We start from the raw sequence: 25,911 nt of genomic DNA on the forward strand, positions 1-25,911 counted from the left end.
CCTGACATTTTCTTGCTCCGAGTCGGTGGTACGGATGATGTCCTGGCTCCCGCCAATGGCTCTGAGTCCGCCATGGCTCGGGCGCGGGCGGGTGCTCGCGAGAGGGTCACGTGGATGTACGCTGATAAGGGGCGCGTAAATGGGCGAAAACATCCGCGACGCCTCTTTGAATCTAACGACCATGTCGTGTTCCTGACCCAAATCATGGCGTCGTGCACAATCCATCTTACATCTCGCTGGATGGCATGACCAAGCCTGTCACCGCTGCAGACGCATCATCGTATGAGTCAACAATGAGACCATGTCGTCGAACGATGCCATGGGACCATCGAAGCAGCTTCGCAATAGGTGTTACTAGACATATAAAAGGCCGATGGTGTATGACTAGCTTCAGCAATCCGGCACTCAGGTTCAGCATAACCTCTCTCTCAATCCCCTATTCTTAAACCAGCGCCAACATGTCTCTCTGTTCTCATTGCGTTCAGGGTCGGTGCCTCCCCAGTCTTCCCTATGACCGCGCTGCTGACTGGCTTGTGATGCTCCAGGCGTTCGCCATGAAGGTACTCCCAAGGGTATGTACATTTATTGTTGATACGATACCGCGTCTCTAACATTTCGTATCCCAATCATTCACAGGTAAATTCGAGACTGTCGACAACATCAAGTGCTACGTAGCCACTCCCTCGGGCGACTACGCGAAGGACAAGGTCTTGCTCTTCCTCACTGATATCTTTGGGATCGCTGGGAGCAACAGCCAAGTAAGAATTGCCTCCACCAAAATGTCGCACAAGGATATGAGTTGACAATGTTCTCTTCAGCTCCTCGCTGACGATTTCGCTCGCAACGGATTCAAGGTCGTTATGCCCGACTACTTCAACGGAGACGCGGTGCCCGTCGAGGAGATGGAGGTGAGCACCACCTGGCTCGGCTCTGTTCCGCCTGTCGGATATGCTCACTACGATTTTTAGAAAGGCACATTCCCTATCATGGAGTGGCTCCCTAAGCATGGGCCTCCGCAGTCGCGCCCTAATCTCGACAAGGTTATCGCCGGGTTGAAGAAACAGGGTGTCAAGACATTTGCTAGTGTTGGATACTGCTACGGAGGTGAGTATATGCGCCACTGGAAACATCTGGAGGCTAATATGCACAATAGGCCGTCACGCGTTCAACCTCGCCATCGAGGGCATCACCAAGGTCACGGTGACAAACCACCCTTCCCTGTTGAAGAACCCTGACGATCTTGAGGTACGCTCCTCCTCCCCTTATCTACACCTCGTCTGCGATCGCTAATAGAGGATTTCTACATCATAGGCGTATTTCGCCAAGTCCAAAGCCCCGCTCCTCATCAACACGTGCGAGACGGACAACATGTTCCCAGCCGAGTTCCAAGCCAAGGCCGACGAGGTGTTCGAGGGCAAGTTCGAGCCCGGGTACAAGCGCGAATACTTTCCCGGCTGCACCCACGGCTTCTCTGTTCGCGGCGACATGACCGATCCAAAGGTGAAGGCGGGGAAGGAGGGCGCGTATAAGGCTGGTGTTGAGTGGCTGAAGAAGTACTTTTGAGTCTCAGGTATACTTTTATGGACGATGGTACGCTTAACGTTCTTTTACTGTCCCTTCAAAAGCTGACTTCCCACGAAACACAGTCAGTCTAGGGCTGTAGTGATTCGTACAAGTGTAACTGGTTACGAGCTCAAATGTTCAAAGCCTCGGCGGCATTTCGGAATGCGACTTGTGGACTTTCATGATGCGATGACCTCACCACCATGAGTAAGCGTTTCGCTATATATAAAGAGTCCTGGCCCTTCTCGTGTTCCCGCCCTGCCAACACCCCACAACTATGTCTATGTGCGATCGGTGTGTCCAAGGTCAGTAATACTCCTGAACCACTAGCTGAGACCAAGCATTAAGCACTCATGATCAGGTATTCGACATGAGGGCACCCCAGAAGGTGGGCACTCCCCTTCCAGTTCCTTTTTGAAATGTGCTTTCATCTGAAATCACCCATCATGCTTACAAACAGGCAAGTTTGAGGCTATCAACGGTGTCAGGTGCTACGTTGCTACGCCGTCGAACGACTTTGCGGCCGATCGGGTTTTGATCTACGTCGTCGATCTTTTTGGTGTCGACTTGATCAACGGCCAGGTAAGTGGTTCTCTTTCATAGTGGTTGACTCAATTTCTTAGAACTTGCCTCCGATCAGCTTCTAGCTGATGACTTCGCTCGAAACGGTTTCAAGGTACGTACATATTTTCCGGTGCATCGTGTTAAACCCTCGTGGCTCAGCTGGTATTTGTTATATTCGATGTGTAGGTGGTCATGCCCGACTTGTTTGAAGGCGATAACGTGCCCGTTGACGAGATGGAGGTGAGTCCACCTGCCGTCTCAGGCTCAGATAAGGCTCGATCGAGGAGTATGTAGTCAGGACGCTACAACCTCCAGCCATGGCTTGCTAAGCATGGACCTGCTCAAGCACTCCCCTATCTGTATAAGGCTATTGCGGGACTCAAGGACCGTGGAGTGACGAGGCTCGCGGCGGTGGGTTATTGCTATGGCGGTGAGTCATTGATTGACCTCATGAAAATGTGGTGTAGGGACTGAGACTGCCAAATTGACGTGTCAATGTAATCTAGGTCGTCTCGCCTGGGATCTCGCCATTGATAATGTGACTCAAGTCACGATAGTGAACCACCCCTCGCTACTCAAGAACCCGGAAGATCTTGACGTATGTTCCATTGTTGCAGACACTTCCGCCCTCCGTTGACATATCTCACTATAACCAAATCTCGTCGCTTACGCATACAGAAATACGTCTCCCTCTCCAAAGCGCCCTTGCTCATCAACTCGTGCGAAATCGATCCTGTGTTCGGCGCAGAATTCCAAACTAAAGCCGACGAGACCTTCGTGGGCAAGTTTGAGCCTGGGTACAAGCGCGAATATTGGCCCGGATGTACTCATGGTTTCGCGGTCCGGGGCGATCTGGAAGATCCGAACGTCAAGACATGAAAAGAAGGTGCTTTCAAGGCAGGCGTGGAGTGGCTGAAGAAGTATTTCTAATGTACGTCGGATCGCTCTTATACTCCCGTACATTGATGTAATCTTGTGTGCTCATCAGTGAAGGCGCCAGTACGCATACTGTACTCAATTGTGACTTGTACTATTACAAAAAGACTTCTCTGTGACCCAAAACCGGTATCAACAGCCGAGATACGCATGGTACGCTACATAACTACGCAACCACAACGACAACATCCGCAACGCCAGCCGTTGTCCGAATCGTATGCCACACTGCATAACTCACAAAATAATGGCTGCTTGGGGTAAGTATCTACTTCCTTCTTCATTAGGGGAGTTGCGACGGGTTGGGTATTGATAGTAAGTGGAGCCTTGCCTGACGAGGTCTCACTTTCCTCTAGGTGAGTCTCAGTGTCAACGGGTATATCTTGTGGCTTTTCCATATAAAGACCGCTGAGGCGCTTAGAGACCGGGATGAGAGGAAGCTCTTTATCTGTGCGAAAGTGAGAGGGCTTCTCATCCTGTTGCGGCGACGGTTCTTCATGTCCGACTTCATAGACTTTGAGAGGGAAGTCACGGATAGGCTCATAGAAATCCCAAACTAGCGCCTTCGCTCTGTCGAGCGAATCTAGCGCGATGTTCTGTTCACTGAAGGTTGACCATCCCTACTCAGACAATGAGCCATCAAGATCGAAAATGATAATGAGTCACACACCGAAATGATGCGGGATGCATCAGACACGAGGCCATAGGCCAGGTCCAAATATCCCAGCAGAGACAGAGCCTCCACAAGACACAACAATTGGGTCTGCAAGAACGCGACGAGGAGAGAGTAAGCCTCTTCATCCATCTCTGCCCGAGCGAGGTGATGTGTCCAGTAGACACACGCGTAGCGCAATGGGCTTGAGCGAAGATCGGCTTGACGTTGCTCAAATCCGTCAATCTCAACAGGGCGCTTTGAGGAGTCACCGAGGTCACAGATATCCTTCTTCAGCTGCCTTAGCATGAGTTTCAGGCAAAGACAAGTCAAACGCCGTTGTGAATCGACGGCCTTGACATGGAACTCCCTCGAACGCGAGGGGTTAAAGATGTAGTCGCGTAGAGAGCTATGGTATATTTGGATTCGCTCCTCAGAATCCGGGAGGGGTATATGGACGAGGGCAGATAGGTGCGCAATTCGTTCCCGAATATCGTTGGTGAACAGAAGGCAGATACTGTCAAGTTGCAAAGGCTCGGCAAGGAACGTGATATCTGCGAGGCATTTTACTGCAGGAAGCTGGCTATCCGGGTCGCAATCGGAGAAGACGTGTCGATAAATGGAATCGATGTCGCTCAAGGTTTGTTCTGGGGGTTGCACGTTTCCTTGATACATTCTGAGAATGGTGGAAAATCGTTTTACAGGATCCTCAGCAGTGAGAACAAGGCGAACAATCGTCGAAGCGACGATAAAGTGTCCTCTCACAAAACCTGTCATTGTATCAAGGTCGCTTTCAAGGGGCCACGGTTGACTCGGAGGGTACCCATAGTGAAAGCTGCTGTTGTTCGAAGCCTCGTGAAGAGAATACTTGAGGTATAACTTCACGTCGTCGGTGGAGTCAAAGGACTCGAGAATGTATCGGTCAAATATCTTAATATGATCCGGTTGTTTGACGAGGTTCTGGAATCGGGGAAGGGGCCTACTGGTGAAAAGGATTCGAGTGATGGGGAAGGGGGACCTGGCTGAATCCCGTAAGAGTCTGACCAGCATACGGACTAAGTCTCCGATCTGGCCGCTATTCTCCGCCTCAACCTCCTCTGCAGCGTCAAATATAATTGCCTTCTCATTATTTTTCCATATGTTCGTAAGACTTCTTAAAGGCTCAGCGACGAGACGCTCAAGCTGGTCGCCACGAGATTTGTGTGACTCGAGTAAAGTGGGGTCGTGTCGGATTGCCCTTATGATGCGACTTTTGGCCTGGTGGTGAAGGAGGCCGATTTGATAGCCAATGGTAAGGAAAACTCGGTCGGTGTTGCTTCTGTTCAGATGCTTGCGTGAGAAAAAGAAAGTTGCAGCCAAGCGATTTTGGCTACGCAAGCGGTCTGCAATGGAGTAGGCAATACTCGACTTGCCGGAACCTGGGCCTCCGAAGAACCAGACGACCTTCCGATCGGTTTGGGTCAAGACAGTCTCTAAGGTATCCAACGCCTTGACACGTGTTCCCGGAAGACACATAGGAAAAGGTTGCCGCTCGGGCGAGTTGTACTCCGCGCCAGGGGCTATCTGATGAGCCAGCATGCGCCACACATCGTCGTCGCTTAGTGAGCGAGCACCTAAAACGCCACCGACATTAGACCATCCAGTAGTGCTAGCGAGAAAAGTAGCCGACATACCTACATCTGCCATTTTGCTGCAGTATAAGGCTTTGGATGCAACGCGAAGGCAACAGAAGTCTCTCTCGGTATGCTGCTGGGCTAGTGGTAACACAGTGTGGCGTATATAAACTGCTGGACTCAACGTGGCCAATGCACCACTTAGCGCTTACTAATTGTGCTATGGTCCTTCGATTGGTTCCGGCCGATGCATGGAAAGCATGTAAGTAATTAATCTGGGAGGAACGTTTTCGACTAGCCTCGAATAGGCTTCATTCATGTGATGGATCTGACAAACAAGCTCTATAACAGTTGGTCGCTGTATTTGGGAGAAGCAACCGGGTGCGCCGCAGATGTGCATCTCGAACGTTCATGGGCGACGATACACGCCCCGAAGCAATCCCTGCTTCTCATGACCCACGTTTAAGGAGAAAAAACGCATTTCCTTCGGCTTATAGACAATTAGTTGGAACGAAGAGGCGTTCTAATGAAGGCACATCATATTAACGGATACTAGTGCCACTACTTCACGTTCTAAGACAGATGCATTGTTCGTTACCTGGATTCTTCACCTGCATAAAGTGTAAGTACCCCGTAATTCTTGTCAGCGGTCTAGGGTATATGAAGTTCGTATAGCAAGCACAAAATCACACTTTCGTAAATTGCACAACGCCAACGATCGCTACCAGAATCGGCAAGATTCTGGGGGGAAGTTCTTCGCCATTCGTAAAATATTAACGTTAGACGTCATGCTTGACCACTGAGAGAGAAAAAAAATTAAACGCTTTACAAAACAATACCAAGAGAGAGGTGGCACTTACCCCGTTCCCAATGAACACCTGTGCTCGCTCGGCAGCGTACATGTCCACGGCTTGCGCCACATACTTCTGCTCCCAGGTCAGCCGCATATCTCGACTGCTTGAAATACTGTCCCATGCTTGGCTCCCAGCTGTCGCTCTCTGAACGGCTTGCTTCAGCTCGTCCACCCACTCCGTAGCACCATTTGTCATGATGTACAGGTATTTGAGGGAACCGCCCGCGGCGTCTCGGACATGGGTGACCTTATCGACAATTTGATCGACGGAAGGAAAACATCTCCGCTCGTACATCGCCCTGTTCTCCGGTGTAGTCTCGCCCCACACAGCGTCTGTCGGCACCTTAAACTTGTCTATGAACTCGGAAAACGCGTTGAACGCGTTCCAGTCGGATGACCACGTTGCGAGGTGCTGGCAGTGGTCAGCGAAGTCCCCCCGACGCACGTGGATGGCAAGAAGTCCCGGGATCATGTCGGGGCTATTGGATTTCGGCGTATTCGAGGATGAAAGGATCGGAGAAGTTGGTCCGAAGAAGTGGAGATTCTTCTTAAACGCGTCCACAACGAGCGGGGACCACCTCCAGTGCGTCATTACCGGCGTTTTTGAGAGATACGGCCAAATAGTGAGCAAGCGACTTTTGTCTCCGTATATCCTAGTAGGGCGGTTAGTTAATCATACATATACGCAAGATTACGAGAACTTGATAATCCATACCAGATTTCGAAGATAGGTGGATTATCACTAGCAAGCTTTATACATGGGTCGTCTATTGAGTTGATCGTCTGGATCCAAGTCTCTAGTATTGACGATGCCGGGGCTGAATAAATCATGTCGTGGGTATTGACGTCCTTGACATTGACGATGGCTGGGTTAGGGCAGACTTTACGAAAAAAGCCGCTGGACACCGCGAGAGGAGACGTATATCCGGGAGGCATGTTGCCACCGACCATCGGACCTGGCACACATGTCAATCAGAAAGAGTCTCGAAGTATCATAAATCAAAAACCAACCACCAGCAAGAGCAGTCAGCGGAATACGTGAAGGAATGGCTTTTCCGTTGAAGTCGCTGTACGGTCCGTGATCCTTATCCCATACGTAGTCATTAAACACATGGCTGTAGGAGGTATTAGTAGCAGTATATCTCTAGCGCGAGTAGGAGACAAACGAGCGATTCGTGACATGAGCTAATAACGCACTCATCACGTAGTCCTGCATGATGTTCCCCCACCCAGAGCCTATGGACGATAGGTTAATTACACCAGACATGAGATGAGCAGGCACAACACTCAACCGTATGAGAAGTTTTCTGACCAGAGGTACTTGACATCTGCTCTTCTTGCGTACTCCTCGTAGTGGGGCAAGTCCTCTTCCCGTGAACGATACTCCTCATAGAGCGGCGGCATATTGAGTCGATTGTAGAACCCCTGATTCCTGCCTCGAAACATCGCAACGACAGCCAAGCAGAGGAGTGTCAGCAAACCCATGATCAAGCGTGTCCCGCGCTTCGTCAGGCGTCCGGGTGGCGTATGTGCAGGCAGTGACGGCGTCCGAGAAGCGGGAAATGGTAGGATCTGCCCGTCCGGAAGCTTCAGCTTCCATTGGAGCGGAAATTTGGGAACCATGTTGAGGACTGGTAAGGCACTGCAGTAGGACAGAGGAAGCCTGCGGAGAGAGGGTAAAAAGGCGAATGAGGCATTCCTTAACGGATGAGAGCCATCTGTATATGTGGGTGCTGCACGCAGCTTTAGATTTTAGGCACAGCCATTTCTACATCTCCGGTCATTTCAGTAGTTCCCGTGCAAAAGATGCCACCCAACGTTAACCGTTGTGATGTCGTCTACCCAATTGCAAATGGTTTATCAGTAGACCTGCAAAACATGTCTTCCACGGCTATGTCAACCGACTGATCGGCTTGTCAATCCACCTGCCAAATGTGCCGCTCATCACGGCCGGTAGAGTAGAGCGTTGCCTCTCTATGCTTTTCTTTACCTAAACTTGAAGTGATCCTGGAGGATGCATCATCTTTTCTGTTCACGGGATGGTCGGTCTTCAGTGCGGAAACAAGTGCCCAACCCGATGCTGGTGGTCGGGAAGACGTCGATGTTCTCAAGCTTTCTTTGCGTCGACACGGATCAGCGTCACTTCGCAGGGTGATACCTGCGTAATGGCTCTTCTATTCCAATGTACTCTAGCTGCTCGAGCCATTCGTATTTGATTGGTTGAGATTAACGCCGTCTGAGAGATATCTAGGCATGCGAGTGCTTGGCATGAGAGTACCGAGTCACGTATGGTTTAAATTGGCATCCAACCCGATGTGAGAGAACGTAAAACCTGGACAGTGATCCGCACGTTGCCAGCCATTCGAGGAGAGCGCAGACCATCGTAGAAGCCTTTGAGCGTGTACAGTCACTCGTGATCTTGATGTGCTTCTTAACCCGTCGCAAGGACGTAGAACTATCTCAACTGGGGACGTACATGCGGTGCGACGCGAGAAAGACTGAGTGATTGGCTATTTCTGGCCTCAAGCTCAAGGGAGTCGCGGGAGAATGGTTGAGGCCGGTGCTAAAGTCCAATCTAATGCTACGACAGACATTCGATGGGTGGCGTGAGCGAGATATGTTGACTATGGCCCCGTTATCTCGCAAAAGGACGCCCCAGAGAGTTTGCGAGTGCAAAGAGGAAGCCTAGAGATGGCGACGAGAAAGAAGAGGGAGATGAAAACATAGGCTTTACACCGCCACCACGTGGCGCAATAATTCTGGATCTCGGACTCTTTTCTTTGCTCAGCGCTCCACCTTCAGCTTCAGTCACCCCGCCGTCCCAGTGCAACAGACAGCAACAAACTCCCAGCCTGTCGAAAACTTGTCGTTGTTCATCTCACCTGAGCTTACGATGGAACCCGCGTTTTCATACCAAACCTCCACTAAAATTCACCAATCGGTACAATTTGAAGCTCTCCGAGCCACAATGTCCGGGCCTAGCCAGTGCTGCGTTGAAGGTGAGCACAAAGTTGAACGCATACTGATTCTGGGCCTTTCTGGCGCTTATGAAGGCCATGTCCTACTCCATACTACGGGTGTGCACCACGAAGGCACCCCTACAGGTAGGTTTTCAAGCCTCGCCCATGATTCTCTATACCATCCCGAACTCGACATCCTCCCCCAGGTAGAATCGAGAAGATTAACGACGTAGAATGCTACATTGCGACACCCCCCATCGACTTACCCAAAGGAAAAGGCTCTGCTCTTCCTACCGGACTTTCTCGGTGTCACGTTCAGGAATGCCCAGGTGCGTCGTCCACTCCACACCCTTCTTAGCGCATCCTTTGGCTAAGATGAGTGGTTTGCGGGACGCGTTTGGTCTTTGGTAGCTCATCGCGGATGACTTTGCTCAGAATGGGTACAGCGTGAGTCTCCGTTGTTCGAGCGCCTGATGTTTGAGCTTACATTAGATCGGTTCTATAGACTGTGATGCCGGACTCTCAATGGCAATGGTGGCCCGCCCGCAGAGCTCGAGGCGCGTTTACTCACCGACCCCCAGCACCCCACGTTTCGCTTACCCATGGTTCGCAGAAAGGAGCATTTCCCGTCTAAACTGGTTCCAGCGTCACGGACCCGAGACGTCGCGCCCTCCTCGGGACAAGGAGGGTGTGACGACGTTCGCTGCGTTCGGATACGGCTACGGCGTTGAAGAATACGCATAACGTGCTCCAAGGGGCTGGAAATGCTAGATATTCTCGGGCTGGGACCTCGCCATCGAACACATCACCAAGGTCACGCTATGCAACCACCCTTCGCCACTCAAGAACCCAGATGACTCCCGTCTCTATCACACTAACACAATTTCCCATCCCCGAACCCCATCTCAACACGCGACCCGCATGCATCCCCGCAGAACTACCTTACAAAAGCGACCGCACCCCTGCTTATCAACCTCTGCGAAATCGACCCGCCGTTCCCGCCCGACTTCCAAGCAAGCGCGGGCGAGATCCTGAAAACCAAGTTCGTACCCGAGTATCACCGTGAGCACTGGGTGGGCTGCAAGCACGAGTTAAGCGTGCGCGGGGACATCCAGGATCCCATGGTCAAGGCTGCGAAGGAAGAGTCGTTCGTGAACGCTGTCGAGTGGTTGAATGAGTACGTTTAGGGTGTTGGTGCAGTGTATTTTGACTATTTGCTATGCGTTTTGCGGATATTTGATCGTCATTACCTATCGGCAAGTAACAACAGCGTTAGTTTGTCGACAAAAGGCTATGAAGTGTGCTCGCGAAGCCATTCTATAGCGGCTTTGAACGCGCCCTCTTTGCCCGCTTTCGACCTCTCATCGCGCAGATCACAGCGCACCGAGAAGCCGTGCTCGCACCCAGGCCAGAACACGCGTTTGTAGCCCGGTTCAAACTTCCCCCCGAAGATCTCGTCCGCTTTGGCTTGAAAGTCGATAGGGAAGTATTCGTCGTCGCAAGTGTTGATGAAGAGTGGTGCTTTCGAGTGGGCAAAGTATCGCTGTTGATCAAGCCAGGTGTATGATCAGCTGGGCCATTCCGCACTTTCAATGCGGAGAAAGAACAGAGATGAAGCGCACCTCGAGATCAGCAGGATTCTCAAGCAGCGAGGGATGGTTCACCACGACGGCTTTCACGGCTTTGTCGAACGCGAGATCGAACGCGGTTCGACCACCGAAACAGAAACCGATTGCAGCAAACGACGTGATGCCCTGTTCTTTGAGACCGGAGATGACCTTGTCGACAGGTTGCCGCGTCTGGGCACGGTTGTGGATGTGGAACCATGTCTGTAGGTCGAACTCGCCTTTCTGTGGGACACCGTACAGCATGAGTGTCTTAAGGTACAAGTGAGCGAGTGAGCTTACGTCGTTGGCTTCGGCGGACACGGGATCTCCGTTAAAGAGGTCTGGGACGACGGTCTTGAAGCCGTTACGCGCAAAGTCGTCTGCTAGGAGCTGTGTATAGCCACGATGTTACAGTGTTGGAATCAGCGACTCAAAAAAGCGGGTAAGTCGTACTTTGTTCTCTTTGAGAGGGATGCCGAAAACGTTGGTTAAGAAGAGGAGAGCTTTGTGTTCCGGGTACTTGGTGGAGGGGGTGGAGATGTAAGTCTCAACTCCGTTGATGGTCTCTATCTCTCCTGTATGCGTAATGATCAGGCTTGGTTGCTTACACTTGACCTATATTGACATACCTTCTGGAATGCCCTCATGGCGGACACCTGGCACATTCATTGATTAGATTTGCTAGGCTCGTCGTCGAGGAAGCCTAGTAACTGCCAAACCTACTACACTTTTCGTGCTCTGAGACGTAGTCATTGATCTTTGTAATGGTCTGATGAGCGAGGCAAGGGTAACTTGTCGGAGAAAGACCATTCGAGGTGATGAGCGTTTTCACTGCTCTGTAAGTATCCTACTGAGTCAGTGCATTCGACTGTTAAGCTGACTCGCCCGTTTGCGTTACCCGACAGCTCAAGAAGACTCTACTGCCTGTCATCTCGGTGAGAAACGGCGAGGATGTCGATGAGCTTAATGGAATGTTCCTTGCCTGTCAGCGTCGATCGTGACAAAGAACGATGGGGATGCGTGGAGTGTATGTCAGCCGAATGACCTCGTCACTGATCCCAAGAAGTTGAGGTGGTAGCGCGCGACCGATACCGCCGATCCTTTGACCAGACGATACAGGTACGATGTTGCGTTTCTCTGCGTAATTAGGCTATGGTGCCGAGCTGTGGAGGCAGTCGTGCGCGTCAAAGAGCGATTCGGGGGCTGCTCGGTGGCCGAGAGCGTCCTTCGGGTGGAGTACTCGGTGTGAAGGCCATGTGACCCTCGAGGCGAGCGAAAGACGCAACCAACCAGCTGGCGCACCGGACGCAATTGGGCTGGACGACGTCAGCGCGTTCCTTAGAATCCTTACGCAAGCAGCATTTGTTGTTCTATTTCTGCATTTTGCTTCTATTATCGCGATCGGCATCTTATCAAGCGTCGCATATGGTTACGCTTCGGACATTCCATTTAGCCAATGGCGGCGTCCCAGGGCCGACGTATAAGAAAGCGAGCGAGAGATGACGAGGTCCTTACTCAGCTAGCTGCACCCGTTTCTCATCCTATAATCAATCCTCTCACATCGTTCAACCTCCCACCGCTCATTGACGAGAATGTCGCTCTGCAAGCACTGTGTTTCTGGTGAGCGGCGACAGAATTTCATTCACGATCTAAAGCCGTGCTGATCGGTGCTTTCTTCCGACAGGTGTCACTCATGAGGGTACCCCTGAAGGTATGCGTCTCCCTCCTCCTCACACCCGACAGGAGGCATTGGTAGTTGACTGACTATATGTAGGCAAGATTGAGATTATCAACGGCGTCGAGTCCTACATCGCCACCCCCACTGGCGACTATCCTAAGGACAAGGTTCTCCTTTTCCTCACCGATATCTTCGGTATCCCCCTGGACAACAACAGGGTCAGTCGGCTTACTCATGAGCGATCACTACTTAGCTGAACCCCGCCTCGATAGCTCCTTGCCGATGCTTTCGCTCGCAATGGCTACAGGGTATGTAGCTTTCGACACTAAATGAACATACGCATGACGTCATCCCTAGACCGTCATCCCCGACTACCTCAACGGCGACTCCATCCCCGTCGAGGCCATGGAGGTTTGTCTTTCCTTCCACACGGAAACTGACGAGATTTTAACGGCTACGGTCCAAACCTTCAGAAGGGCGAGTTCGACATCAAGGCGTGGTTCCCGAACCACACGCAAGCGCAGACGCGTCCCACGCTCGACAAAGCCATCGCCGGCCTCAAGGAGCAGGGCGTAAAGGAGTTCCTCGCCGTTGGCTACTGCTACGGCGCACGCTACGCATTCGACCTCGCATTCGAGAACATCGTCAAGGTCGTCGTTGTCAACCACCCCTCGCTGCTGCAGAACCCCGCCGATCTCGAGGTGCGTCCCGTTTCTCCTCATTTTTGTGTCTAGAGCTAACGATACGACGCAACACCGCAGAAATACCTCGCGGAATCGAAAGCCCCCCTGCTCATCAACTCGTGCGAGACCGACTCGCAGTTCCCGCCCGACTTCCAGGCCAAGGCCGACGAGATCCTCAAGGACAAGTTCGCGCCCGGCTACAAGCGCGTGTACTGGGCCGGCGTCACGCACGGCTTTTCCGTCCGCGGCGACATGAGCAACCCCACGATCAAGGCTGCCAAGGAGGGCGCGTTCAAGGCCGCCGTCGAGTGGTTCGGGGAACACGCGTGACTATGCTCGGACGATGGGAAGGCAAAGATGTAGAATAGTAACGTTATATTCTAACGTAACGATGAAGTTGAATATATATGTATTTTATGGACCAAAAAGTGGCTTGGTCGTGTCCACGCACGACGAAGGGTGGGTTAACAGATGTTTATTCTGAAGCAGCGCCCTGAGGCTTTTTAGTCTACTACTCTACATACTCAAGTACACAACTTCTTCTCATCTCAATTCTTTAGTGATGGAACAACCTCAGCGACGTATGCGCAAACACAATCCCATGCTCGTCCGCCGCCTTCACACACTCCGCATCCATCACACTCCCGCTCGGCGCCGCAAGATACCTCACCCCGCTCCTCTTCGCGCGATGCACATTATCCGGGAACGGGAAAAACGCATCGCTCGAACACGCCACGCCATCCAACTGCGCAGCCCACTCTCTCCTTTCCTGCTCGCTCAGCGCCTGCGGCACGCCCTCAAATAGCGCCTCCCACTGCGCGCGCTCACCGCCCTCGAGCACCTCCCCGCCCACGAACAGGTCGATCGCGTTCGCCTTGTCCGCGCGCTTCGTGCCCTTCTTGAACGGCAGCGCGCGCACGCGCGGGTGGTGCCGCAGCCACCAGTTGTCCGCCTTGGACCCCGCGAGGCGCGTGCAGTGCACGCGCGACTGCTGGCCGGCGCCGAGACCGATGATGGCCCCGTTTTTGGCGTATGCGACACTGTTTGACTGCGTGTATTTGAGCGCGAGAGTGGCGAGGGTGAGGTCGGTGAGGGCTTCTTTGGTGAGCTGGATATCATATTAGATTAGGTTCGTGTGAGTGAGACGAAAGGATGTGTGTGAGAGATAGGGGCGTACGGAGGTGTTTTGGGTGACGACGTTGGTGAAGAGCTCCGGTCCGATCTTGGCATCGTTGCGGCGCTGTTGTAGGTGAATGCCATACACTTGGCGAGTCTCTACCTCAGAGGGGACATAGGCGGGGTCCATCTTAGAGTTGTAGCAAGCCAGTCAGTATATTATCACGGGCGCTAAGATAACGCAACGTACCTGAAGGATGCAGTATTTGCCAGCCTTCTTTTTCTTCAGCACTTCGAGGGCTTCTGGCGAGTATCCGGGAGCAATAATACCATCGGACACCTCACGAGAGATGATCTTGGCGGTGGCGAGGTCGCATGGTGCGGAGATGGCGATGAAGTCTCCGAAAGACGACATACGGTCGGCGCCTATAGATATCATAAGTTAACGGGTCATACACTGCAGTGATGAGACCTTACCGCGAGCACGGGCGTAGGCACATGCGAGTGGCGTCAGGGGCTCTTTGAGATCCTCGACACCGTACACCTGCTTCTCGGCATCGTCGAGTTCGATGCCAACAGCGGCACCGGCGGGAGAGACGTGCTTGAACGACGCAGCTGCAGGGAGGTTGAGCGCTTCCTGGAGCTCCTTGACGAGTGCCCACGAGTTCAGAGCGTCGAGAAGGTTGATGTATCCAGGCGATCCGCTCAAAACTGCCACCACTGCTCAGCACACGACACCGATGTAATCCAGATACGCGGCAAACGCACCCTTGAACGGAATTTCCCCCTCCGTAACATACGTCTGTGCCGGCTTCTGATGCGGATTCGCCCCGTACCTCAGCACCATCCGTTGCACAGGCCCGACGAGCTCGTCGCCCTTCTCCGCCGACGCATACTGCTCCCTGAAATACCCACTGATCGCCTCATCGTACCGCGCCGTCATCTCAAACGCCTTGAGCGCCAACGAGCTGCGCAAACCCTGACCGACGTCGCCCTTGCCCTCCGCCCACGCGCTGAGGAACGGTGCGTAGTCGGAGGGGTCGGAGAGCACGACGACGCGTGCGTGGTTCTTCGCGGCGGCGCGGAGGAGCGTGACGCCGCCGATGTCGATCTCCTCGACGGCATCGGAGAGCGTGCAGTCTGGCTTGGCGATCGTGGAGGTGAATGGGTAGAGGTTGCATACGACGATGGAGATCGGGGAGATGGACTGCGCAGCGAGGTCGGCCTCGTCGGAGGGGATGGAGCGGGCGAGGATGCCTAGTTCCGATCAGGTGGATTGGGGAGATTATGATGAGGTGTCTGTGAGCTGATAGCGTGCCGAGGCGGTGTTGTTCAATGCTTACCTCCGTGCACTGCTGGATGCAACGTTTTGACGCGTCCACCGAGCATCTCAGGGGCCTTGGTAATGTCGCTCACATCTCTGGTCAAGTAAGCTCAGTGAACGCCCCATTCACTATAGCAAGATATCCTACTCACGAGATCTCAATCCCAGCTGCCCTGATCTGCTTTGCAGTACCTCCGGAACCAAGCAGCCGAACGCCCGCCTCGGAGAGGCCCTTCGCGAGATCGAGGAGGTTGGTCTTATCGTAGACCGAAAGAAGAGCTGGCTCAATGGTTTACTACCGATTTGAAGAAAGTAAGAGTAAATCTCACCTGTCAGTTGCGCCATTTTCGACGATTATCCAACAAACTCCAGTATTGTGGTCCTTGCGAGAGCTGAGACCGAGGGAGGCTTGGAGAGGAAAAGAAAAGAAGAAGAAAAGACTCAAAAATTAACGTTTATCTTATCTATACCACATTTAGGTTGATTAATCATAGTATACTATTTCTCACGAGTCTTCTTGTCTTGTTGACAGTTGACCACTTGTCTGCATGTCTATGTGGACAATGAACGACCTTGGCATTATATATCAGGGAAGGTGCCATCATTGGGCTAGGCCTGACAAGCAATGCTGAGGCTGGGCGCCCAGGCATTTGAATGTTCAAGCTTCAAGCTTCAAGCCTCATATCGACGACACTGCAGGCCTCCCTCCAATATCATCGTGCAGGCACCTCTTGTGTTGGTAGGACCTGGGTCTCTGTTCCGTAAGAGAACAGCTGTAAAAGAGTAAATGCTAGACATTGTGAAGTGAATACGAACATTGACGATGTCAAGCTTCATGCAAGTTCGGTCGATCGGACTCGGGAGTCGGGACGCGCATGTCCCGAGTGAGGTAACTTTGGCACAGCCACATCGACCCATCCTCCGTTGTGTTGTGGCTGTGTGGCTGGACCAGACCAAGCGGACGGACAAAGCGTCCTAAGATTGTCCTAACCTCCCAGTCTTCCTCTTGTCTCACCCACACTATCTTGCTCACTACATGGCAGACATCATGAGCGATCTCCAAGAACAACTACAGGTGAAGTATAAACCTTGTTGCACACATCCCACCTCTGACCGACAAGCTTGGTCATCCACCGTCCCCGGGAACATGCAGCGCGAATTCTGCCCACCTTTGGACACCTCCCTCCTAGCTGCTCTCCTTGCGGAACTTGACGACACGCCTGAGCCAGAGGCTGTTGCATCCCTGAGACAAATCCTCGAGCAGCTTGCCGCCCATGCTGACTTGGATACCGCCGCTTCCGCCGAGGATCGTGAAGTCGACGTCCCCAATGGCTCCCTCTCATTCACCGACTCCCGCTCCCGCTCTCTCACAGCCACGGACACCGAACCCACCGAGTCATCCGTCGACTTTGACTTTGACACCACTTCCTCATCTGCTGCCCCTCTATCGTCCTCGTCCTCACCTCCGTCACAGTCAGGCGCCAGTTCAGCGCTTACCTTTCTCCGCTCTGTTCTCCCCGACGTCCCACCCGCTCGACTGCGAGAAGCGATCGCCCACGTACGCGGGACCAACTCTACCGATGATCAAGGCTCGATCGACGATGACGTCGACACCGACGTTGACATGGAGGCCATCATCGATCGCGTGCTCACGGAGGAGTACATCCGGGACCTGGAGGAGCGGGGCATGGACGCGCTCGATGACGTCGTCGGAGGCGACTCTTCGGGCGCGGTTTCGGACTGGCGCACCGTCGACTCGGGGATTGTGGCAAAGAATCATAGGCCGAAACCAAAGCAGAAGCAGAAGCCGCCAATACACACGATTCGACTGGGGGACGTGCGGCAGGGAGGGACTATGAGGCTGGAGAAGGGCAGCAGTAGCGGGACGAACGGGCCAGGGAATGGGAACGGGATGGGACAGGGAGGGTACGTTGACCCATGGACGTCTATCACTTCGCTCGCCTCGCACCTCTCCACTCTCCTCCCCCCACACCCACCCTCATTCTTCTTATCCTATTTCCACAATCCCGCATATACCTGTCCCGCCCATGCTACCCGAGCTGCTCTCGCCGCTCTACAATCCCAAACCCCATCGCCTCCAGCAATGGCCTCTGATGTCTATCCAACGCAAGATGTGGATGAGATCGATATGCTCACCATGATACTCGAACTCTTGCACGCTTCCCCGCCTACCCCAACCACTCCTGTGCATAGAGGCGCTCAAAATGATCCGCTCTTTCCCGTCGCGTTACTTGCACTCCGTGCAACTGGTACACCACCCCGACCAGACGACGCTCTCGACCTCGCACGCCTTCTCACCGAGCTAGATGCCGATGCTGTGGGCACTTCGTGGGAACGCGGAGTGTACCACGTCACCCCAGACTCGCCCAAACTTGCGTCGAAACCCAGAGAAATTCCCTCTCGTCTCCCTGCGCATCCTCCCTCCCCGCAGCCAGTTCCGTCGTCCTCTCGGTCTTCGTCGGAAGAGTCGACATCTGTCAAGGCGACCCGGCGGAGGCACAAGGTCGATACAGCATGGCACACTGTTCCCCTTAAGCCGACTCCCCAGCCCCACCCACTCGCAGCATCCATCCCAGCCTATGCCACTGCAGGTCTATCCGTCCCCCCTGTCTCGCGGAAAAAGAAGAAACCAGCGCCAGCGCCTATGACAGTCACCCCCTTCGCGCCCAACACGCTCCTCAAACCCTCGCCTCCTATCTCTCCCACGTCTCCGACCTCACCAGGCGCGTGGGGAAACAGCGCGCCGCTTTCAACCGCGAATGGCACAAGCAAAGCACAGGCGAAGGCAGCGACATTCAAACAGAAGACAACAGCGACCGGGTACGGATACCCGTACCAGCCGTTCACCTACAGGAGCACGGCAGGGAGCAGCCGTGCTGCAGTGAGCCTCGCTTTAAGGAAGAGAGATGACCTGCTGCGCGAGGCGTCGAGGGCGTGGAGAGGCGGTGGCGGGACGGGGAGGCATGGGGGTGAAGTTGCCCTTGCCCTTGCGGATCGGGTGAGTTGTCGTGTTTTGTGGGTGTATGCGCGGGTTTATGCGTTAACGCGCGCGTATATGCACACTTTCGTTTTTTCTGTCCTTTGGCGTTCGTTGGCTTACATGAATATGTCCTGTTCAGGCACGGGAGTACGGCGAGATTGCGAGACTTGAGACGCTCGAACGGGCGAGGGAGATGGTGCTCGACAAGCGGTGCGCATTCCTCGTGTTTTCGCGCCACATTCATCTCCATGCTGAAATCTTCTCGCTTCAGTGCAACATCGACAGACAAACGCACGATCGACCTGCACGGGACGTGCGTTTCGGAGGCGGTCACGATCGTACGTGATATCCTTGCCTCGGAGGAATGCTCTGCGTGTATGTCTCTCTCTGCCTTGCTGTTCATGGTTGCATATCATGGTACGGACGCTGACAATCGGGTGGCTTTTGTTGCAGCCAAACCACTGCGGATCATCACCGGCCGCGGAACGCACTCTGTGAATGGCGTCGGCGTGCTCAAGCCCGCTGTCAAGAATGCCCTCATTGGTGAAGGCTGGAGCGTCGGCATTTGGGACGGCGGACTCGTCGTTCGCGGTCGATCTCGTTCTTAGTGCTCCAGCCATTCAGCGAAAGACTCGTTTATGGCTTTCGACGATTCTCATTCTTGCTCCCGCCCGAGTCAATGCCCTCGGAGCTGCCAGCTCTAGGAGGCATTGCCCTTCTTAAACCTTTCTTGTTTATTATCTGAACTGGTTACCAGACTCCCTGCGCTGGACCAATTTCCACACTTTTCTTTCCCTGTCTCCTGGTCTGGTCTAGTCCTTAGTTGTGATCACGCCCAGACCAGTTCTTTCTCTAGATCTAATACCATGCGCCCATCTATCTTTGCACGTGGGCGCTCTTGTAGCTATTAGTCCCCCATCCTGCCCCTTTCTCGCTTCATATATCGCCAGGACTTGGTCGCATAGATTTCTTGTGATATTACACATTATATAATATATACTTGAGCGCAACACGCTGCCCAAATAAGCGCCCGTGAGTGGGTGCCTAGGCGCTGAAAGTTGGCCACGTTAACGCAGTCGGGCCATCGTTCAAATGCATCATATATGCCAAGCCTTCTCTTAAAGTGATAAGAACAGGTATGTCGAGCAATGCACGGCAGTCATTTCAACCCAAGAAATGCTAAAGAAGAAGTCCATAAATTCACGAGATATGTATGATGGCCGAGCGACAGCGGGTAATAGAGTAGAAATGGGCATACACAGGCGACCAATCCCCAGTAACGAGAAGCGAACAGCATAAATAGGACGAGACGCAGGTTCCAGTGGTCATAGCCTCGTCACAGCCTTGGAGTCCAGTGGCATACCTGTGTAGCGGAAACGAGAGGAAAGCGGAGAGCGCGTTGAGTCATCCGAGTGCATGCAAACCTAGAATCGAAACGCACCCGTAGGATCAATCCCATTCCTCGCCAGGATCTGGTTGTGCCTGATAAGCCGTGCTTGGTCGAACCTACAGCATCGCAGACGCAGAGGATCCGAACGCAGCAGCGTACGGGTGTCAGTCAGTCGCACGGTATACAGTCAGCAGAAGCGAGAGTGAGACGCACGTAACCCGCTCCCTCCGCATGATAGCCAGCACCTCCTGTGTCCCCTGCTCGTCCAACCCGGACCGCGAGTCGCCCGCATCGAGGTTGTGCGCCTGGATATCGAACATGTTGGACGAGAGGCCGGCCTCGGCCTGTGCCGCGAAGGTGGGCAGAGGCGTATAGTGAGCCGAGGATATGCGTGTGCGTATGCGCTCGGGGAGATAGGGGATGAGGGCTGCGCGGAAGCGGAAGGCGACTAGAGAACATCCGTGATGTGCGAGTGTGGGCGTTCGCGTGTTTGGTCAGCAGGGACAGTGCGAGATGAATGTTGGAAGACATACGAATGCAGATGACGAGGAAGAAGGCAAACACTGAAAGATGGAATAACATTGTGAGTGGGTTTGGCTAGAAGTACAAGAGTTGACGATGGGTGTTTGGGTCAGGAGCAGTTGGTGTGAATGTGGACGCTGCTGCGGGATAGGGGCCACGTGGCGATATATGCAACACCGCCGAATGCGGTGTAACCTTTGGACAGCAACTTGCTGTGAACGCAACAGTTCAACGCTTATGACTGTACCTCGTCGGCGCTCGCTCCAATTTTTCCCATCCATTCTTCCAACTCTCTTCAGTAGACAGGTGAGGGATACTGCACACTTCCGGCTGGGTCGTCTTCTGAACCTTTTGTACAGAGGGGCATTCAGAATGACCGTCACGGACGACGAAATATGGCAAAAGCTAGCCAACGAAATAGCACCAGGAGCAGAGTACGACTCCAACGCTCGGCGGCCCTACTCTCAGTGTTTACCTGGAACCCGTGTCGAACTTCTAGACGCGTTGGAAACGTCTTTGACACGAGGGAATCAACGGTTCGTCTGGCTTTTTGGAGGCTCTGGTTCGGGCAAATCAAGCGTCGCCTACTCTATCGCAGAGCGTCTTCGAAATACTGAGAGTCTAGCTACTACATTCTTCTTCTCACGGAAGTATTTCGCCAGGAGCAATACCGATCGTGTCTTCCTCAGCCTTGCCTATCAAATTGGTCTTCTTCACCACCGTGCCAGGAACTGTATCATAAAGGCGATTAGGTGGAACCCCAGCTTGCTCACTGCTGAGGCATCTCCCCTCCAGCAAAAAGAGGCGTTAGTTGTAGAGCCTTTGAAAGAACTTCAGCACGTATGGGAGGGCGGACGAACAATGATCTTTGACGCCGCCGACGAAGGGGAGGATAACCGCGGTGTTCAGATCAAAGACTTGGCTAACGAGCTAGCGGAGCTTCTCCGCGACCCCACTATCCCCATTTCCAGCGTTCTTTTTACCAGCAGACCCCGTTCTTACCTTCAAAACCTGACCAGACACTCGGACATCGCCAATCTTGTCACAATCCATCAAATAGAGCACTTTGACGCGAGCCATGATGTTGAGCTATTTCTCCGTTATCAGTTCCAAGATATCTACGACATTCGCGACATTTCTTTCGTACACCCTCATCCATGGCCCTCGCAAAACGTCCTTGATACCTTACTTCATCAAATCAAGGGCCAGTTCGTCGTTGCTTCGACCATATGTAACCTCGTGCGTAACGCTATAGACCCTGCGGACTGTCTCAATCTGGTCGCAAACATGTACGAAGGAGAGGTTGATCCCATCGACGTCGATTTGGGCAACATCAACTCAATCTACCGCTACATCCTCAGCGGTGGCGATCCTCAGTGCCAGAGTTCAGACGCAGAGACCCTGGCAGACGTCGTCGCGCTCGCGGAACCTCTTCCACTGTCCGACATATGCAAACTGTTCACTCGCGACGTTGGACAGAACCTCGTGCATCTATCTCCGATCGTCCATATCCCTTCCGCGGAATCCCTCGGACCTGTTCAGATCCATCATACTTCACTGCGCGACTACTTCTCGCAAAGCTCGCTTTCCGGCGATTTCTACGTTGACCCGGCGCATTCACACCAGCGTCTCGTGTGTCGGTGCTTAAAAATCCTGCAACGAGATTTGAAGAAAGATATTTGTGGACTCTGTGACTCGTCGAAACTGCATGGCGAAATCCCCGATTTCGGTGAACGAGTCAATGTGGCGGTTTCAGGTGCTTTGAGATATGCATGCCGATATTTGACGTACCACCTCGCCAGGGCGGACCATACATCTGAAATTCAAGCGCTGGTGTTTCGTTTTACCAAGAAATATCTTCTGTTCTTTTTGGAGCTATCTTCGGTGATTGGCAGTCTACACATTGGGGTGAGAAGTCTCATCGACGCAGAAAAAGTTCTCTCGGTACGTCCGCATCACTCTCTCCTAATATCCTTCTGAATTGTATCCTAGAGTTGGGGAAAATCCGAAGATCGAGAGCTCGCCTTGAAGCTACTTTATGACGCATGGAGGCTCGTTCTCAAATTCTTTGAGCCGATTCGAGATTCGGCTCTTCACCTATACGAGTCTGCACTCCCTTTGTGTCCACCCCAGACACAGCTTTTACCTGTCTACCGCGCACTTTGCCTTGTAAGTGTTATGGCTGTTGAGGAAGGACTTGGTGATCGATGGGATTACCACATCCGCGAATTCTTTGTTAACGTTTTCGCTACTATTATCATGTCACCCAACGGGCATAGGCTGGTTACTATCGCAGCACACGACATACAAGTGTGGGATCCAGTCACAGGTGCCATCATCGCCTCCCTAGATTCTGTACAGGCACCCGATCGTGCCGCGTTCTCTCCTGATGGGATCATACTGGCTTGTCAGTATCACACCGGCCGCACCTGCATGTGGTTCACTGAGCCAAGCTCTTTCGTTGAGTTGATCCCTCCTCAACTTGAGGCAGACGCTGCTGTTTGCGCATTTTCCCATGATGGGCTGCTGCTAGCTACTGCGGTCACCTGCGCCGCAAATTATGGAGTTACTGTTCATATATTTGATCGGGACAGAGATGGCGAATCTTGGTCGCATCGCACGCCGCTGAACTTTCCCGGAAATGGCCGCGTTCAAGATCTGGTTTTCTCCTGCGCAGGTCTTATCATGATCGTTACACAAAACCGCGCGTATATTCTCGACATCACAGACAATAGCTGGTCTCCGCATGCTCAACCAGATAAGAAGTGGCTCTCACCATTTCACTGGCACTGCTTCACATACAACGGAGATGCTACGTTGCACGTTACAGGTGGTAATGAAGTCCGCATGGCGCGTCTGAATACAGGCGAAGACCCTGTACCGACTTGGCGAGTGGAAGGCGCAGATGTCATGAACCCTCCTCCGTTTGTCAGGAGACTAGGAGACGCTTTCTTGCTCGGAGACTACATCTACACGCGAGACAGACAGATTTTTCTCCCTTCGCAGACTGGTAATTGGCACTCTCTAGGAGTTATCACGGAAGGCAAACGCACCTCTATCATCGATCTTTCTTTATTGTTCGGCTGGAAGAAAAGCGCCCCTCGGACAAACAAAACCCGTAGAAAGGATGGTATTGCTTTTATTCCAATCTGTCGTCCAGACCTTAAACAAGCCGTGATCATCAAGGCGGGGCACGAACAGCTCGCTACACACGTGGCTGTGGATGGTATTTCTGGATGGAAAACAATCACACTCAACGGCTCAATCTTTGACGTGCCACGGAGCCATGTTTGCGTGTCTCGCAACATGGAACTATTCGCTATCTTGGATGTCTCCGGCAGAACGGTCTGTATCAGAACCCTCAAAGGACTCAAGGTCTGCGACGTCACCCCTGAAATCGACTGGGTGAAGATTTTAGAGCCATCCATATCTTTGAAGATAGATTTCTCTCCGGAATCCACTTACTTTAATCTTGTTGCGCACGACCACCTGACAGTGTGGCTCGCAGCGACTGGCGTTATAGTGGGCACTACTGATACCTCGCGATTTGCCTTCTCAAGCGACGATACACTTCTCGCTACTGCTGGTTCTGACGGAACTGTCCGTATCTTCTCCGTCGGCAATTGCATGGTGCCGCTTAGGTGTATCACGAATCTCCCGAAGTCCGTCACAGATCTCCCGAAGCCCGTCACGGATATACAGCTAGCCTTCCCTGGACTTACCTATGACATCGACGTGCTGACGTATATCGAAGCCACAGAGGACTCACACGGCGAATTAGCGTTCTCTCAGTATAATTCAAAGACGAGCAACATTCTTCAAACCACAACGCAGCAGACACCAAAAGACTCGTGGAGCAAGCAGCTACTTCGCTCGCCGCATCTCAAAAAGTTCATACTTCGCGAGTGGTCACACGATCTGCCATGGATTCACAACGTAGAGCTTAAGCTACCAGAAGACGGATCTCCAGATACAACCTTATTTGAAATGGACACAGTTTGTTCACCGGGGTCAGTGGTCGATAGTAACACTTGGTCAGATGTGACTATTGACGGTGGATGGATCCGTGTCGGGTCGAGGCGGATCTGTTGGCTACCTCGCTATTACAGGCCACGACAAGGCTCGTTCTGGGTGTTTGCGAACAGGATACTTTATAAGCCTTCATCTCCTGCAAACGTGCCTCGTATAGTCTTACGTCTCAAAGGGGTAGATATTTATTATTACGATTGGTGAAGTCGCCATGATTAATTGGGTGTATTATTTTCTGAATGCATTAGTCTATTAATTATCACGTCAAGGTGTCTCGACTGGAACGCCGATGAGCGGGGAACACTCAGAAAGTTCGGACGGAACAGAATCGAGACGGTGACGTGTATTCGGGAAGTTAGAGCAGGATATAGGAGAGAAAGAGACTGGGAGAGGAGGTACTGTCTACTGGTATGAACGAGCAGTATAAGTATCTAAATAGAGGTGAATGCCATGAGCGCTGTATCGAGTAGAGTGAGGTTCAAAGAACCAATGCTGAGACTGAGTCAAAGCGGAAGCAAAATATCTGTCTCGTAAAAGGAAAGGAAGCATCGAGGAATATGGTTCTAGTGGAGCGATCAGGTACGTAGAACTTGGAGCGATCGGAGACCGAGGGAGACGCCGGCGGTGTGGCGTAGTAAGTCATTGGACGGGCTACATCGACGCATGCTTTTCTCAATGGACGATGACCTTATTTTATGAAACACAAATAAAGTGGGGCGATAATATTGTGGTAAAAGCTCCGACGAGGCTTCGGTCCATTCCTTGTCAACGCCAGTCCAAGCCCGCCGGGGATGAAGTCGAAGCATCGGTGAAACAAACAATTACATCGTCGTGGAGGTTATTCGTAATATTTACCTCTGTTCTCTTCCCTCGCTCGCTATGTACTACTTTGATTGAGATCTCATGCATTATCGGTTTGAATCCTTCTCTTCGTCGCCGTGAGACTACAACATTCTTCTGCAAGGTTGGCTCAACCAGCTCTCACGGGGTTTTACGTAACTGGTGTAGGAGCGCACAGGCTCATTCTGCACAAGGTTTGTAAATTGATGGGAAGGCGATAGTTGAGAGTCGGACAGCTCGTACCCGTGCAAATACGTGCACTCAGTGAATTATCACACCACGAAGATCCGAGCACATAATTTCAGATGCATTGCAGACGCGAGAAACGGCTTTCATCACATAGCTGCAGGACCACACAGACAGACCAGAGTAAATCATGAACAAGCACACAGCCCCCTGATCAGGCTTAGTTTTCGAGAACAGCCGATGTTAGTGCTCCAATCTTGAACGATCAGTAAGATGACCACAGTACGCTAAAAGCCATCACGAAAGCATCCATGACCACTTACCATCACTTGCGTCCCCTCGACGGCCTTAATATCACCCTAACCCTTCCCCTCTCCCTTCCCCTTCCCCTTGTCAG

At 52.6% G+C, this 25,911-nt stretch overlaps 11 protein-coding genes across 11 annotated transcripts; 6 read left to right on the forward strand and 5 right to left on the reverse strand.

Moving 5' to 3' along the window:
• Nucleotides 1–306: 306 nt before the first annotated feature.
• Nucleotides 307–1,730, forward strand: CONPUDRAFT_126766 (alpha beta-hydrolase). Its single transcript, XM_007772551.1, has 8 exons — nucleotides 307–486; nucleotides 546–572; nucleotides 637–758; nucleotides 819–908; nucleotides 969–1,104; nucleotides 1,154–1,245; nucleotides 1,312–1,590; nucleotides 1,647–1,730. The coding sequence occupies exons 1-7, from the start codon at nucleotides 459–461 to the stop codon at nucleotides 1,561–1,563; spliced, it is 747 nt and encodes a 248-aa protein (XP_007770741.1). The 5' UTR covers nucleotides 307–458; the 3' UTR covers nucleotides 1,564–1,590; nucleotides 1,647–1,730.
• Nucleotides 1,731–1,828: 98 nt separating this feature from the next.
• Nucleotides 1,829–3,183, forward strand: CONPUDRAFT_166844 (dienelactone hydrolase endo-1,3,1,4-beta-D-glucanase). Its single transcript, XM_007772552.1, has 9 exons — nucleotides 1,829–1,868; nucleotides 1,925–1,951; nucleotides 2,024–2,145; nucleotides 2,204–2,239; nucleotides 2,314–2,367; nucleotides 2,422–2,557; nucleotides 2,634–2,725; nucleotides 2,806–3,058; nucleotides 3,116–3,183. The coding sequence occupies exons 1-8, from the start codon at nucleotides 1,841–1,843 to the stop codon at nucleotides 3,004–3,006; spliced, it is 696 nt and encodes a 231-aa protein (XP_007770742.1). The 5' UTR covers nucleotides 1,829–1,840; the 3' UTR covers nucleotides 3,007–3,058; nucleotides 3,116–3,183.
• Nucleotides 3,184–4,858: 1,675 nt separating this feature from the next.
• Nucleotides 4,859–5,383, reverse strand: CONPUDRAFT_59481 (uncharacterized protein; the record flags this gene model as incomplete). The annotated part of the gene is made up of 1 exon (XM_007772262.1): nucleotides 4,859–5,383. A coding segment is annotated over one exon (525 nt), but the record flags the coding sequence as incomplete, so codon positions are not given.
• A 663-nt stretch (nucleotides 5,384–6,046) lies between these two features.
• On the reverse strand, nucleotides 6,047–7,469 carry CONPUDRAFT_59208 (uncharacterized protein; the record flags this gene model as incomplete). Its single annotated transcript, XM_007772241.1, has 5 exons — nucleotides 6,047–6,124; nucleotides 6,186–6,820; nucleotides 6,922–7,134; nucleotides 7,190–7,293; nucleotides 7,345–7,469. Coding segments are annotated over 5 exons (1,155 nt in total), but the record flags the coding sequence as incomplete, so codon positions are not given.
• A 1,765-nt stretch (nucleotides 7,470–9,234) lies between these two features.
• On the forward strand, nucleotides 9,235–10,325 carry CONPUDRAFT_166845 (uncharacterized protein; the record flags this gene model as incomplete). Its single annotated transcript, XM_007772553.1, has 4 exons — nucleotides 9,235–9,282; nucleotides 9,372–9,467; nucleotides 9,550–9,585; nucleotides 10,074–10,325. 4 exons carry the CDS (start codon nucleotides 9,235–9,237, stop codon nucleotides 10,323–10,325), a joined length of 432 nt encoding a protein of 143 aa, XP_007770743.1.
• Nucleotides 10,326–10,368: 43 nt separating this feature from the next.
• CONPUDRAFT_83376 (alpha beta-hydrolase) lies at nucleotides 10,369–11,537 on the reverse strand. Its single transcript, XM_007772554.1, has 6 exons — nucleotides 11,465–11,537; nucleotides 11,375–11,401; nucleotides 11,199–11,320; nucleotides 11,046–11,135; nucleotides 10,761–10,988; nucleotides 10,369–10,681 (listed from the first exon to the last, which is right to left on the reverse strand). Exons 1-6 carry the CDS (start codon nucleotides 11,496–11,498, stop codon nucleotides 10,430–10,432), a joined length of 753 nt encoding a protein of 250 aa, XP_007770744.1. The 5' UTR covers nucleotides 11,499–11,537; the 3' UTR covers nucleotides 10,369–10,429.
• Nucleotides 11,538–12,276: 739 nt separating this feature from the next.
• On the forward strand, nucleotides 12,277–13,523 carry CONPUDRAFT_83378 (dienelactone hydrolase endo-1,3,1,4-beta-D-glucanase). Its single transcript, XM_007772555.1, has 7 exons — nucleotides 12,277–12,365; nucleotides 12,430–12,456; nucleotides 12,520–12,641; nucleotides 12,696–12,731; nucleotides 12,781–12,834; nucleotides 12,897–13,124; nucleotides 13,185–13,523. The coding sequence occupies exons 1-7, from the start codon at nucleotides 12,338–12,340 to the stop codon at nucleotides 13,434–13,436; spliced, it is 747 nt and encodes a 248-aa protein (XP_007770745.1). The 5' UTR covers nucleotides 12,277–12,337; the 3' UTR covers nucleotides 13,437–13,523.
• A 44-nt stretch (nucleotides 13,524–13,567) lies between these two features.
• Nucleotides 13,568–15,939, reverse strand: CONPUDRAFT_83379 (AICARFT IMPCHase bienzyme). Its single transcript, XM_007772556.1, has 8 exons — nucleotides 15,876–15,939; nucleotides 15,699–15,825; nucleotides 15,566–15,642; nucleotides 14,991–15,479; nucleotides 14,700–14,933; nucleotides 14,473–14,648; nucleotides 14,284–14,412; nucleotides 13,568–14,214 (listed from the first exon to the last, which is right to left on the reverse strand). The coding sequence occupies exons 1-8, from the start codon at nucleotides 15,889–15,891 to the stop codon at nucleotides 13,663–13,665; spliced, it is 1,800 nt and encodes a 599-aa protein (XP_007770746.1). The 5' UTR covers nucleotides 15,892–15,939; the 3' UTR covers nucleotides 13,568–13,662.
• A 2,272-nt stretch (nucleotides 15,940–18,211) lies between these two features.
• CONPUDRAFT_126779 (uncharacterized protein) lies at nucleotides 18,212–19,519 on the forward strand (the record flags this gene model as incomplete). Its single annotated transcript, XM_007772557.1, has 4 exons — nucleotides 18,212–18,565; nucleotides 18,687–18,757; nucleotides 18,819–18,922; nucleotides 19,001–19,519. The coding sequence occupies 4 exons, from the start codon at nucleotides 18,212–18,214 to the stop codon at nucleotides 19,153–19,155; spliced, it is 684 nt and encodes a 227-aa protein (XP_007770747.1). The 3' UTR covers nucleotides 19,156–19,519.
• CONPUDRAFT_126781 (uncharacterized protein) lies at nucleotides 19,504–20,557 on the reverse strand. The gene is made up of 4 exons (XM_007772558.1): nucleotides 20,471–20,557; nucleotides 20,151–20,385; nucleotides 19,989–20,053; nucleotides 19,504–19,910 (listed from the first exon to the last, which is right to left on the reverse strand). Exons 1-4 carry the CDS (start codon nucleotides 20,517–20,519, stop codon nucleotides 19,873–19,875), a joined length of 387 nt encoding a protein of 128 aa, XP_007770748.1. The 5' UTR covers nucleotides 20,520–20,557; the 3' UTR covers nucleotides 19,504–19,872.
• A 128-nt stretch (nucleotides 20,558–20,685) lies between these two features.
• On the forward strand, nucleotides 20,686–24,692 carry CONPUDRAFT_166851 (uncharacterized protein; the record flags this gene model as incomplete). Its single annotated transcript, XM_007772559.1, has 3 exons — nucleotides 20,686–20,765; nucleotides 20,819–22,403; nucleotides 22,452–24,692. The coding sequence occupies exons 2-3, from the start codon at nucleotides 20,832–20,834 to the stop codon at nucleotides 24,690–24,692; spliced, it is 3,813 nt and encodes a 1,270-aa protein (XP_007770749.1). The 5' UTR covers nucleotides 20,686–20,765; nucleotides 20,819–20,831.
• Between the last annotated feature and the right edge of the window lie 1,219 nt (nucleotides 24,693–25,911).

The sequence above is a fragment of the Coniophora puteana genome, assembly GCF_000271625.1.
Source record: "Coniophora puteana RWD-64-598 SS2 unplaced genomic scaffold CONPUscaffold_9, whole genome shotgun sequence".
NCBI lineage: Eukaryota > Fungi > Basidiomycota > Agaricomycetes > Boletales > Coniophoraceae > Coniophora > Coniophora puteana.